This window comes from Biomphalaria glabrata, chromosome 3 (assembly GCF_947242115.1).
Source record: "Biomphalaria glabrata chromosome 3, xgBioGlab47.1, whole genome shotgun sequence".
NCBI lineage: Eukaryota > Metazoa > Mollusca > Gastropoda > Planorbidae > Biomphalaria > Biomphalaria glabrata.
Window position 1 is genome coordinate 49,311,835 of NC_074713.1, and position 14,733 is coordinate 49,326,567.

Below are 14,733 nucleotides of genomic sequence, written 5' to 3' on the forward strand. Positions count from 1 at the left end.
CGAAAAGTCATGTCCAGTGTGTGTGTGTGTGTGTGTTCATAGTATTTAAGCAATGTCGTGAGATGTGCTTGTTGTCTCGTCCACGGTGTACTGCAATATTGTCGAATAAAGCCATGTCATTGGTATTCTAGTCATTATCATTTCATTACAATGTATTCGACAAGATTTTGTGTCTGGATTAGTGTTGGAATTCTTAATCAACAATGGATAAATTACTCAGACCGAAAGAGTTGGACATTGATCCAAATGCTCCTCTGGCCTCAGAAAAATGGACTCACTGGTATGACACATTTCAGATTTTTCTTTCGTCCATCAAGGATATTAACGAAGACTTTAAACAAAAGTTGAAGAATCACGTTTCTGCTACGGTTTATATGCTCATTAGTGATGTATCGTCCTATTCAATGGCCATAGACACACTCAGGGCTACCTACATCAAGGTAAAGAATGACATTTTTGCTAGACATTTAGTTGCTACATGTAAACAACAGCCGGGCCAAACGGTTGAGTCCTTTATGCTAACGTTGCGAAGCCTGGCCCGGGACTGTGACTTTAAAGAAGTAACTGCAGAACAGCACAGAGACATTTGCATTAGAGACGCCTTCATAACTGGTCTGGCATCCAACACTATTAGACATCGGCTACTGGAATAGACATATCTTACTCTACAAAGCGCTTATGACAAAGCTAGAGTGTTAGAAACAGCCACAACGCATGCGCTGGCCTACAATTCTACGAACGAAATCTGTGGGGCAATGAAAACGCCAACTCACTCCCATCTAGACACATCCATATCTAGTGAAGACCAGGAATTAAATGCCATTAAGTCGCTATGCTACTTCTGTGATAGAAGGAGACACTCTAGGACTAAATACCCTGCTCGAAATGCATCAGTGCGGTAAAAAAGGACACTTACTAACTGTTTGTAAATCAAGTAAAACAACAGCCAACAAAGCTGCCATCAAACTATCACTGACTTGTGTGATAACTCCATATACCTTGTCATCAACGCATTTCTCTGGGCTTACACAGTCTACGACCCAAGTGAACATCAATGGCTTAATGTTGCAAGCTCTCATAGACACTGGCAGCTGTGAAAGCTACATATCAGAAGCCATCATCAAAAGAAATAAATGGCCAGTACGTCCGTCTACAAACAGAATATTCATGGCCTCTACACATCTTTCTGAAAAGACATTAGGACAAACATTTGCCGATGTCCAGAACAAGGGAGAACACTACGAAAAGGTCAAACTTTCTATACTTTGCTGGATTGTGCTCGGGTGTAATCCTTGGTGTAGACTTCATAAGTCTTCATAAGGAATTGACCTTACCGTACGGAGGAAAACGCAATCCTTTACACACCTATGGTCTTAAAGCAGCACGAGTCGAAACACCGAGCCTATTCAGTAATCTAACTTCTGACTGCAGACCGGTGGCTACTAAGTCCCGAAAGCACTCAAAAGGTGATACAGAATTTATTGAGTCTGAAGTTAGAAAACTCCTCTCGGACAAAATCATTGAACCCTCAAAGTCTCCCTGGAGAGCACAGGTGCTGGTGACAACAAACGAGAGACATAAAAGAAGGATGGTCATTGATTACAGTCAAACAATAAATCGCTTCACCTTACTGGATGCATACCCAATGCCCCGAGTCGATGAACTGGTAGAACGGATATCCAACTATTCCGTCTTTAGTACTCTAGACCTCAAAAGTGCCTACCATCAAATACCAATCAAGATTGAAAAAAGGCCGTTTACTGCATTTGAGGCATGTGGCAAACTCTATCAGTTCTGTCGCATCCTTTTCGGTGTTACCAACGGAGTTGCATGCTTTCAGAGAACAAGAAATTAAATTATTGAGAATGAAAAGTTACAGGACACCTTTGTATACGTGAACAATGTAACGGTATGTGGTCATGATAAAGAGTCACACGATGAGAATCTGCAAAGATCAAGAATCAAAATTTTATGGTCATACAATCAATAAGATCAAGAATCAAAATTTTATGGTCATACAATCAATAAGATCAAGAATCAAAATTTTATGGTCATACAATCAATAAGATCAAGAATCAAAATTTTATGGTCATACAATCAATGCAATCAAGAATCAAAATCTTATGGTGATACCAATAAAATCAAAATGTTATTTATGAATATTCAACTTAAATTGTGTGTATGTGTGTATGCTTGATATAATGCACCAGTACAGATAAACATACAAACAGAAATAAAGCCTACAAAAAAAATACAAATATATATATATACAATAAAACTATAACAATATTTTCCCCTATTTCTAAGTCATTGTTTAACTGCCTTATACATTCCACTGCGCAAACCCTTAGTTCAAGTTTTTTTTTTTCAAGCATCTCCTATTTGCTTTATACTAGTTCATTTTAAACTTGTATAACTTATTCTTGTACTGTGTGACAGTGTGGGATAACATATAGACAATTTTTCATCTATTGCATGTTCTAGAAATAGAATTATGAATTATTTTTAAGTTAGGAATGCAATGAATACACTTACAAATATTCATATTTAAAACATATACAAAGAATTAATTTGATTTCTTTTCAAACTTCTCTGTAGATAAATGGAAGCAAATTTGCTAATGATTACAGCTTACTACTTATATTATATTAGCAAAGAGTTAAAACATTGAAACACAAAGTTATTATTACTTTATAAAAATGTAGCTGTGTTTATGCAAATCAATGAAGAATGAAATATGAACCTTGGCATTGCAATAATGAATATCACAATATGGTTTACTAATATGATTCATATTAAAGACCTTTTATATTTTTTCCTGTCCATTTTTATGAGGGAAGTTAGTGGGAAGGGACATTACATTATATTCTTGTAATAAACTTTCTGTTTTATTACTTTAAACTATGAGAGGCATTCATAGAGAATGTACTTTTCTTTCAACCTTAAACCTAATTACACTCTATGCTATGTGAACTCCAACGGTAGTCTCCCTTTTTTCTAAGAATGGAGTTCTCTCCCAGTGTTGAGTTTTGATATGAAGAGTACTCTTCATTATTTAGAGCAAATCACAGATTGCGAACTAATTGGCCCAATTTTTCTGTTTTTTTTTTTTTTTTCTAGCTTCCTAATGGTTAGATTTGGTGATAAAATCAATCATCCAAGAACTCACCAGCGATTGGTTAATATAAATAGATTACTTTCTCTGATTGCCCAACACATTTGTATATTAAATATCCAAGTCAACTTGTGGTAGTGTCAGTTATGCTTTGTATTAACAATTGCTTATGCCAAAAAAACTTTGCAACACAAAGCATAAAAAAATTTGGTTCTATGAACAAAAAAAAAACATGTTAGATTGTCTATTTTTATTTTTTAAATTGCTTCAATTGAAGCCACACCTATTTTACCTGCAACAGTAAAATCCTCATTACCCCCCCCCCCCCCAAACCAAGGCTCTCGTATTTATTCCATTGTATACTACCAGTGCCCTGTGCACACAGTCCTACTTGTCTCATCTATAGACAATCTCATTGGTATATTAGTGATATCTTCGGATAGTAGATCTAACACATTAGACGATTAGCAAATTAATACTGTAAAGACCACAACATGAAGAAATAATCAAAAGGATTTATTATGTTCTTTAATTAGTCTACACATGTAAGCACATTTTTAGACCTGTAAATTCAAAACACTATAACAGAAAATATGGTAAACTATTAAAACAAGATTTTAATTATTATTTTACAAAGACACTTTTGACTTGAATTATAATTTACAATTACGTGTAGAACATAAAACAAGGTAGTGAAATTAGATTATTATTTACAATTTACAAAACTAGAGCATAAGCTAGGCTACAACAGATATTTACAGTTATGGCAGCTTTGTTTTTAACATTATCCTTTATGCAAAATTTTAAATATACAGATGATTTCATTTCCTTTGATATATTACATCAATATTAAGAACCTCTAAACGTTCCGTGCAGCTGTACAGAAAGCGGGGCAGAAGAGGCTGCAGACAAAATCTACTTTTCCTATTTCCTCACCCTCCAAACTATCAAAGTATGCACACAGCTCCTAAGCCACCAGCCATCACAAATGCTGCATCAGACCTATAGAGAATCCCCATCTTTCTGGTTACAGCCCGGGCATATATCTTTCATTTCTTCCATGTTCAAATGACACTTTGCCAGTTCTTCCTCCTCATCAGCTGCTAATAATTCTGCTTTCATTGATGCCCTTGCTGATTTCCTCTTCATGATCGCTATCATGTCTTAGACTGAAACTGCTGAGCAAGTACTTTGTTCAGAGCTAGCTCATCGTGCTTTTTCTTTCTTTCTGCTTGCTGTTGCTCTTTTAGTACTCTTCTCTCACCTTTCTCTTTTTTTCTTCTTTTCTCTTCTCCATTCGTTTTATTCCTTTCTTTTTGATCCTTTTCCTCATCTTTACTTTCCAGCATGTTCTGAAACTCCTCTCCACTTACCATGCGTGGAATTGTTGGCATTGTCCTTTATGCCTTACCTTTCCATTTAAATGATGGGATTTTTAATATGTCATCCTGGGGGACAAACGCCTTTGATTGTTGCTTGTTGCCATTGTTTCGGTTGGTCTAATTGTTATCTAATCAGGGTTAAATGATGAAAGTTTTTTAATTTGATGTCATCATCTGGGTTTGGGAATTGGTGATTCTGGAGAAAAACATTGTAAGGTCATTTCTGGTGGTTACATCGTAAATGAAATGTATATGTTCTTTTAAAGCTTTAATCTGTTGGATATTTAAATTGAAATGGGTTGGAATTTCCAATGCATAGTGGGATATTGAGCCAAATGTAGATGGTTCAATTGAGCATGGTAAATGTGACTGTGGTAGTGCTGTGGATATGAATGACTCGGGTAGAGCCACTGATATGGATGATTCAAGTGGGGTGGGTGTATAGGGCTGATCAAATAAAGAAGTTAAGTTTGAAGTGTTAATTTTCTCAAGTGTATGAATTGTGACTTCCTGGTGTGTACTAGGGCTTTTTTTTGTGTAGCACCATATGTGGTTTGGGTTGTTTCAGCTGCCAGAAGTGACAGATACACTCAGCTTGGGAAAAGTTTGCTTGATTTTATTATCTTTTCTGGATTCAGTGGATTAATTCCCGCGGCCCTGAAGCTGCTGGCGGCTATCTCCTGTGTAGCAGCTTTCTTCAAACTGGCTTTAGGTTGCAAATGATTCTTATTTGATGTCTTCTCAACTGTGTTCCTTAATGGCTTCAGCCCAGGTTGATTTCATGGCTCAAAAAAAAAAGCCTGATCTAATGATTGTATTAAGTGACCTGCAGTACAATATGATTGGGTTTTCAGAGCACAAAGTGCTTGTCTCCAGCAGGGATGTATGGCAGTGTGACTGTCTACTAACAAAAGGATGGGTTTGAAAAAAATGGCTGCTGTGATCCAGCCATTACTTGGGACTTGTCAGATGGCATCAGGGAAGTCCTGGAGTAGGTTCATTCTAGGGCTGCATTTGTAGGGGTAGATTAAAAGAGGGGAGGGGTGTAATGCCCCACTGTATTAGCACATGAAAACACAATGACTTGTGTTTTGTTATTTGCAGTGACATTATTCACATGCTTAATGCCTTTACATGCAATCACTTTCCAGGCTTTTGTATCAAAAGCAAACCCAGATTCGTCAACATTGTAAATTCTTTGTTGGTCATTGAATATGTTGGGATCAATTTTCTCAATGCTGCCCATAAAATTTTGAAACCAAAATTGAATTTCATTAGAGGAAATGATGGCCCAATCCTTTCCAAGAGACATGGGGGATCTTGTCCGTTCTAGATGCCTCTTAAAATACATGTGCAGCCACTGCCTTGTCGAGAAACATCGTCTGATAAACTAGGGTACCTAGAAGCTATTATAGCTCTTGCAGGCTCACAAACCTCCTCGTTCATTTTTCCAAACCCATTTTCTGACAGTTAATTGGGCAAGTTTTTCCTCCTCAATTTTGGTCAATACATTTTTAGAGAAAACACATGGCTGTCTCCCACACAGTTTGTCATAGAGTGTTGTGGTAGGACTTCCAAAGTGAGCAGATGCCTGCGTAATTGTCATTCTTTTGGCTTTAATTTCATGACTAAAGCCACATTGATAATTTCAGGATGGTGTTGTTATCTTACACTTTTTACGCTATTCTTATAGTAATAGTCAAGAAATTCTTGGATAATATTAAGACTTTATGAATAAGCTGTAATAGAATCTATAATCTTTGCAATGTGGAACTCGTGCATATCTAAAATGTAAGAAAAAAATATGCGCATACTTAGATATGTATACAATTCTTATTCATATTTAAGCAATAGTTCTAAATTAATTAGCACAATATTAAAATCTTAACAGGTCTAAAATTATAATATTACACAAATGGAGATGTCAAAATTATGTCCTTAATGGGACACTTTAGTCTATTATACAGCCAATTATACTCTTGTTCGCAATGCTTACTATATGTAATAAAGAAATCTTTACTAAAAAAAAATTTATTGTATTTGAAGTTAATGCAAAGCATAAGAGAACATATACACACGTTTCCCTATCAATTTAAAAGCCAAATGTACAATTCTCATTTGGTAGAAGCTTTATCTGACTTTAAAATTTGACTAACACCTTGCATAGTTGTCTTCTGGAAATCTAAAGATAAAGAAAATTGTTTACCTATACAAATGGACCAAAAAAGAATCGGGAAATCAAAAGTAAAAATGAATATAAACGAGACTGAAGAATAGAAAACTTGAGCCTGAGAAGTTTTGACTAAATAGTTTTGCAATAAATATAAAAATAAATTAGTTATGGATAATATTATGGTGACATGGACAATTCTTGCAGATTCGCAATCAGTGATTTACTCTATATGGAAAAATATGTCCAAAATAAAGCATAATCATTAATTTTTAGGTTATTTTGTGCAAGCACTTAAAGTTAGTTATATTTTATGTTTATGTTTTTAAAAAGAAAACCTAGCTTATATCGTGTTTGTTAAATGTGCTTCAGGCATTTAGATTAAAAGTATACATTGATTATTAAAAAGGCCTATAAACAAATCTTCATGAGGTTGGCTACATTTAATGCATTAAGTTTTACTAGATTGTTTAGTACGTTTGTACATGTCTTCCAATAAATTTCACATAATTGACATACATTAAAATGTAATCAAATATTCAGGGTAAACTTGAGAATCATGAAAAATAGCATAAATTCCTCTACTTTTATCACCACCAGAATCATAAGGTCTGTTAGTTCCTGGCTTTTTAGGGAGGTATTTTGTTGAGGAGTTTGTCTCAATAAATTCTCCAGTCAAAACTCGAGCTCTGTACATGTGTCTATTACCATCTGAGTCAGACTTGGTATAATTAATTGAATAGCTTGACTTGTCTGCAAAATAGACTCCTGACCCATATACTGTTCCTAAATAAGAAAACAATGTTTATGAAGAGTGTTCAATCAATTAACATTGACACATTAAATTCCAGCTAAGGGTGTAATTTTTAATAATTTTAAAATGTATTATAAATATTTTACATCATCTACCCCATAGATCACAAGGTCTGAAAAGGAAACATGACTTTTTTAAATACATATTTTAAAAGTCATTTTTTTAAAAACAAGTTGATAGACTGAGACCTAATTTTTTGTTATAGTTGCTTCGAGACATGTTTTTTTGCGCAAATATATATTTCTTTTTTTTTTTTTCTCGTAAAGGGGATGGGGGGGGGGGGGGGGGGGGGGGGGGGGGACGACGACACATCACATTAACTATCCATCACTTTTTACATCATGAAATACTCATTTACACTTGCTTCCTCTTACTTTTCTCTCTCACTCCGCCCCAACCTTTTTTTTTTAACCTGGTTGTTCTTTGAACTGAATCATTTACATATTGAAATAAAACAAAATTGTAAAGCTCGAAAGATAACATTTTTACAGGATAAATAAACAATTTTTATATCACACAGTTGTTTATATCTTACCATTGACTCCGCAATAGTTTCTGTTAAATCCATTTTCATTTATTGGAGGAATACAATCTGACATTGTCCCATGAAAAAGTTTTTGTTCATTTTGATGGTTTTGTGGATTGTACTGATCCAGTTCCTTTTTTTTCACACAAAATTGTAAATATAAGGATTTATTTTGAATGCGTTCAAGCTGATGAGAAAACAAAAAGTTTGAAATGAATGTTTTACTTCCATGTTAAATGTGATCCGATAAAGAGTATCAAAAAGCTAAATTTACTTCTATGTTGAATTTCACTTCATCAAGAGTATTAAAAAGCTAAAAACTGTATTTTGAAAAGCATAATTTTTCTATTGAAATCAACTCAAAACAATTTGTTACAACAATACATACATTACTTTTCAGTTTGTTTCTGATATAGATAACTAAATTTGTAATCAATATATTTCTTGTCAGTACCAAAAACAAGCAGTTTTATCTGGGAAGAAATATAGAACAAGCAAATTTTGTATAGCCTACTGCAATAACACTATGGAATGTGAAAAGGAAATGAAAAGGAGTTATAGATGATAAGGATGTTAATGACCCAATGAAATAAACAGACAACTACAACAGCCTCCATTTAACACATGAGCTTCTCAGCTTCCATACTTGGGTGGAAATCAACTGTCTAAACAGTTCCTCCATGTCCCATGTTGGATACTGCCCTGGTGCTACAGGGGCAGAGTTATAACAATACATGTAGGTGGTTGGAATATATATTATCCTTAGAGCTACATAAAAATAAAAGTGTTTGGAGCATGTTTATATTTCGTTCAAATGACTGACTGCAAATCCTGAAAGAGCAAACTTTGCTTTGATTTATCTATCAGTTTAAAAAAAGTAAAGTAAATAAAGTGCTCCTTTCAGATTTTGGGGGCAGATTATATAAAGATCATCTGTTTCTTTGGCTAATAGTCAACAAGTGGGAGTTTCATGTGGCCAGCAAAATGTTACCCAATGAGTGTCAGGTACCCATTACAGTTGGATGGACTCAGCAGTAATACAAAAATCCAAAACTTCCAAATCCTGGTCTTCTAAAAGATTTGAACTCGAGACTCTTTGGTTCAGAAGCCAGGCACTTTACCACTCAGCTATCATGCCTCCTTCCCTCTGTATCAGTGACGGATGACATAGTTGGCCTGAAGGGCATTTAGATTTTTTAAGTGTCAGGGGCTAAACATCACATAAATCATCAAATCTAACTCTTCTGCAGGGGACTGTATGTCTTCACATACATACATTCAAGAGTTTAATAAATTAATGTTCAGGAACATTTTTGGGCATCCTATTCTAAGTCTAGATCTAAAAGCATATCATTTGAATAGTAAAGTCTAGTAGAGCTATACATTCACTTAACAAGGATTCTTTCTCTTTTTTTTTAAATCTAACATTCATTGGTTATTAAGACAAAATAATTGCTCCATAAGTTGTATAAAGGAGGTATTGTCTTTTTCTTTAAAAATAAGTGAAGTTGTTCTTGTTTATATTGTATAGAACACTTGCAACTTGATAATATAGTTGAATGTGACAATAAAAACAAATTTAGATGAAGAATGATTGTTGCTGCCAAAGGAAAGGGTTTACTTTATTAAAATGTTATGAATGTTATTGTGCCCTAGCCTAATCTCCTGCAGGTTAGCATGGGATGGCAGTGAGCAGGGCTCAACTCGGGGGACATGGTTTTGACAATCCATGCACAATCCTAGCACATGACCAGGCAGCCATAAGCTGGAAGAGTGTAGAGAGAGTTTCTGTGGCACACAGATAATTGACAAGCTGCAGATCTAATATTACACACTAATTTGAGTTAGGAAAAAAAAATATATAACTAAAATGGTAATCCTATATAATGCAAGAACAACGTTTAGTAACATTTCAATAAAAGAACTATTCAGCTATAATTGTGTTTAAACTGTAAGCTAAACTAACCTTTTTTACAGGTGAACCTGACAATGTGCTATGAAACTGTTTCTCTACTTCATTGTATTCATCTGTTCCTGGCTTTACTTCTACAACTTTCAAATTGTCTGCTTTTGACATGGGCTCCCAATGCTTAGGCCACAGTTCTTTGGCTTGAATAGGAAGATAAGATGAAGCACACAAATTATTGTAAAAAATTAATAAGTAATTGGAAATATTTTGATTGCTTTTTGTTTTACATCTTGTCACTAAAAGGGCCTGCTCAAAGTCTGAGAAAATTAGTAGGCTCTGACTGACTCTGAAAACCCATCAGTGACTTTTTTTTTGTGATAAGTAATACAGTTGATGATATAGTCTTTCCTCTAATTGCAGTTTCTATGTTAAGGATATAAAATATCTAGGTTTGTGCCACGACTATAGTGTTAAAAGTTTCCAAAGTCAAAATTTACTGCTTAACTGTGGCATACCAAAGTAGGCAAACTCATGGGTTTGGGTGATGGTGGATCCCAATTCCCTAAGTTGAGTGACACAAATCAATATGTATTAGACATTACATTTACAAAAAGACCTTCCAGTTTATTTACCACCTTTTGCAAATAACTGCCATTACAATATACTCAGCTTTGCCTATTTACAAGTAAATTTACTTCATTTAGTAAACAAGTTTTCCTCTCAGACCGTGCAGTCTAAAGGGAAGATGATGTAAGGGTCATCTGTTTCTGTGACCCGGGTGTCAATGCAGTAATGACTTCTTATAAATGGGTGATGTGCAAATCTTTAAAGTAATAAATGACTATCAGTAACCTCTCCGGGACTCAGCCATTGAACCCTGTTGCACCATTGATGCTTTAGCACTTTATCTAAAAAGCAATAGTACAATTTATTTCAACAAACACATACACCCATTGTATATAACACATATAATTATTATTATTATTATAGCTTTTATATAGCGCTACTTTCATGCTTATAGCATGCTCAGAGCGCTTTTGGTCCAATCTCATTTGTGGACCGGTGGGGGGGAGGGGGTATCTAGGAGTTGGTTTTCCGTACTGCCTTTAGGCGCTCAGTAAACACAACTCTGCCCGAGTCGGGTGTCGAACCTCGAGCCCCCTTCTAGGTAGCCAAGCCAAGCCAAGTTCAAGCGCACTTGGCCTCTCAACCACGCTTCCCACAATTACGACACCAATATGCAGAGAAAATACAAATCTATTAAATTTGATTAAATCCAGTTTTATTTGCCATTAAAATTGTCAGAAAAGTTGTGGAAATCGTATACCTTGAGACCTGTCGATTCGTCTTATTGGAGACACAGTTTGGCAAGTTGCAATCATCCTTGGAAAATGTATTTCATATACACATCCATTAGTATCTTGTAGTAGACAGGTGGTGACTTTTTGTTGGTACATTCTTTCCATTTCACTATTAAGCCTTGAATTCACAGTATGTAAAAAAAAAAAAGTTTACAATAACACAAATAAGGCCTTTCATTATTTTAGAGGCTTAGAATGATAAAATACTGATTTTTTTTTTAGCAAAATTATGTTTCTACAATTGTTATAAAGTGAAGATTTTTTTAAAAAATTACAATGAGAAAACAGGAATGTTATGCAAGGCCGGCTTTAGACCACTGCAACATATGCACTACTATGCAGCCCCGCGCTAATTCTAGGTGTAAATTATTAAATTAAATCATTATAACTTATATATAACAGGGTTTCCGCAGTCTCTTGATTTTCCAGGATCTCCTGGAAATCTCTTGAAATTGCAAAAAAAGTCCTGGAAATCTTAAATATTAAAATCTCCTAAAAAATAGGACAAAATTGTCATTTTGGGGTGCCAATCCTATACAAAATTAAAAAAAAAACGGCATTGTCAGCTTTCATTTAACAAAAATGTATTGAAAATCTTAATTTTGACATTTTGGTTATCCCTACCTAGACTGGGCCCCGTGCAATCAGTTTCGCATAAGGCACCGCAATTGTTAGGGCCAGCCCTGATGTTATGGTATACTTTTATTTCATTTCATAATCCTCACACTAAATTATTCATTATCTTTGACATTTTACAATATATGTAGTATGTGTTTTTAGTTGACTACTTATAGAAATGTAATTTGGTCATCCAAAGTTCTAATACTTACAAAGGTTCAAAGTCAAACCAATTCTTATCATCTTGTTTATATTGCCACTGGACACTAATGTTATTACTTCTTTTACTTGCAACTTCAATCATCTTTTTCAATCTTCTCTTCACTTCCAACATTCCATTAGGATGAAAACTTTCCATTTCTAGGAAACCTCTTTTAACATTCATTTTGACTAAGATCAAGTGCTTAGAGCACAAGTCCAGTAACTCTTTAATCTGTGCAAAGCAAAATATTCAAAATTTTTTTTTTATTTTACATTTATGGTAATATATGTTTCCTGCTTCTAGTTATCTTTCTACAAATAAAAATGCATTAAAGCAATTCAGAATATTCTTATTGGTTGCTTTAAAAGGTGATCAGGTGTTAGCCAGCTTATCTTTTTTTTTCAACAACCCACTTTGCGCCTAACTGACTGTTGAACAGATTCATGGGATGTCTAGATGAAATTCTTTAACATATAGTTTTCTTTTTCATTCGCTGAAACGCCCTAATACCATTGAAATGGCTTGGACCCATTTAGCGACAAATATACTTGGCCAAGATTACTATCAAGCGAGTAGAAAGCACACTAGAGACATTGGTGATTAGAAGAGCTGGTTAGAAAACTTTAAAACACAGACTGTTGAGGAGTTCTATTTACTGTACCCTTACAACAATGTTTGATTCTACAGTGGGTGAACAGGAGAGCAAATAGTTTATAAAAATAACGTTTTTTACATTTAATTTATCAGCACAAGTATTCAGAGAAATGGCACTGGAAAGAAGCAATAGAGGAAAACCAAATTAACTGTAAGAATAAACAACAAGAACAAAAAATACTTTTTTAAAAACAAAAATGTTTTGTTTTTAAAATTTTTGACATGTTTCGGATGTTCCTTCAGAGTTGAAGATCATATACTTCCTAGTCCAAACCTCCCGCAGGACAACGGGGGATGGGGACGGGCATGGTTTGAACCCGGGACTATCGGTAAGTCTGCACAACAGTCCAGCTTGCAAACCTCACGAGCAGGCAGCCATCCATACACAAAGCTTCTACAAGTGTATTTGTATTGATTAGTTTGGATCAGTCATGTAATTAAACATTAATTCATCTAAGTGCAGAAAAAGGCCAAATAATCTTACAATGAACAAATGTTCATAGTATTAAGACAAGCATCACCTAAGAACAAGAATCACATTAGCAGAGATGTTTGCTCTTCTTCAAAATATTTTGAGTCAATATTTTTCCATACCCTTATCTCTTCAGACCTTGCAATCTATGGGGCAGATGATGGTCATCTGTTTCTCTGGCCAACATATAATGAGCTAGGTGTCATGTGGCCATCACAATGACCAATCACCATTACTTTCCTCAGCTAAAGTCAGGTAACCATTAGAGTTGGGTGGACTCAAAGGTATCCTTAAAATCTTAGAATAAAAAATCCCTGTCTCCATCGATATTCGAACCTGGGACATCTCGGTTCAGAAGCCAAGAGCTTTACCAATCAGCCACCACACTCCTAAATATTACTCTTGGAAATCCAATTATTTTTTTGCCATTTGAAATATCTCTAAAACTATGCTTTAGAATATTTCCATTTTCTGTGAGTTTTGTAATTGGTCATTCTGTCAGTCAACATTCCTTTGATTTAAATACTGCAATTGTAATTTTACTTGAAAAACAGTTACTTACTTGCATTGAACTGAGTAGATGCAAGTTACTTTCTATTTCTTTTTCTATCTTATAAGCCAACTTGCAAGCATCTCGTAGCTCATTGGCTGCTTTTTTTTTGTTCTGTGCAATTAATGAATGAAAATCAACATTCACTTCCTGAGAAATATTTTCCGGTAGCATGGTTGTATCTGTTGGAAAATATCATCAATCTGAATATCTGAAGTGACAAGAAGTATATAGAGTACTTTAAAGCTAATTTTTTTTAAATGGCTTTCATATCGTGCAACTTTCATGCTATAGTATGCTCAGAGTGCTATTATACAATCTCTTTTGTGGACTAGTGGGGATATCTAGGAGAAGTTTTCTATGCTGCCTTTAGGCACTCATAATCAAACACAACTCTGCTTTGGGATTCAAACTCAAGCCCCCTTGATAGGAATCCAAGTAAGTTATGTACTATAATGGTCATTGGGGTCAATTTTTCATAATTGGAACTATATTCATTTTATTTCAATATAATTTATGTTTAATAAAACTCATTTTTTAATTGAGTCATTATGTATTTTCCTTTCCTCTTCCTTTTAAGTCATAGACCAGAGTCAAACACATCCCTTCATTATCAACATAAACAAAAACATTTTATAGAAGCAATTTTCATATTGTCAATAAATGGCATAAACATGTGCATGTGTTGAACAAAATTACTAGAGTACTAGATGTAAAGACTGTAGAATTAGAAGCACTATTTTGATATGACTAGATCTAAATCAAGACTATCTGAAATGTGCCTAATGAACTTAAAAGGGCTGGCAGAAAAGTATTACTGGGTTTCTGAGGCCAAAAGTAGATTTGTTGTGATGGAAGGTGGGGGTGGCTATTCCAATTCAACATAAAAGATACTAAAACTCAAGGGCAAAAGCATGATAGGGAATCTTTGAAATGCAGGCCCTTTTATTGGAAGTAAAA

The 14,733-nt window shown here is 34.6% G+C and overlaps 1 protein-coding gene across 2 annotated transcripts in view; it reads right to left on the bottom strand.

Annotated features, from left to right (window-relative positions):
- Positions 1 to 4,661: 4,661 nt before the first annotated feature.
- The window catches only part of LOC106051999 (protein mono-ADP-ribosyltransferase PARP15-like), a 30,257-nt gene continuing 20,185 nt past the window's right edge, over positions 4,662 to 14,733 (bottom strand). For both annotated transcript variants that reach the window (XM_056022454.1, XM_056022453.1), the window contains exons 15-20: positions 13,786 to 13,955; positions 12,108 to 12,328; positions 11,244 to 11,395; positions 9,974 to 10,116; positions 8,017 to 8,194; positions 4,662 to 7,453 (exon numbers count right to left, since the gene is read on the bottom strand). In XM_056022454.1, coding sequence (XP_055878429.1) covers positions 7,188 to 7,453; positions 8,017 to 8,194; positions 9,974 to 10,116; positions 11,244 to 11,395; positions 12,108 to 12,328; positions 13,786 to 13,955 — 1,130 coding nt within the window. In that variant the 3' untranslated portion in view covers positions 4,662 to 7,187. The remainder of the gene's footprint in view (positions 7,454 to 8,016; positions 8,195 to 9,973; positions 10,117 to 11,243; positions 11,396 to 12,107; positions 12,329 to 13,785; positions 13,956 to 14,733) is intronic.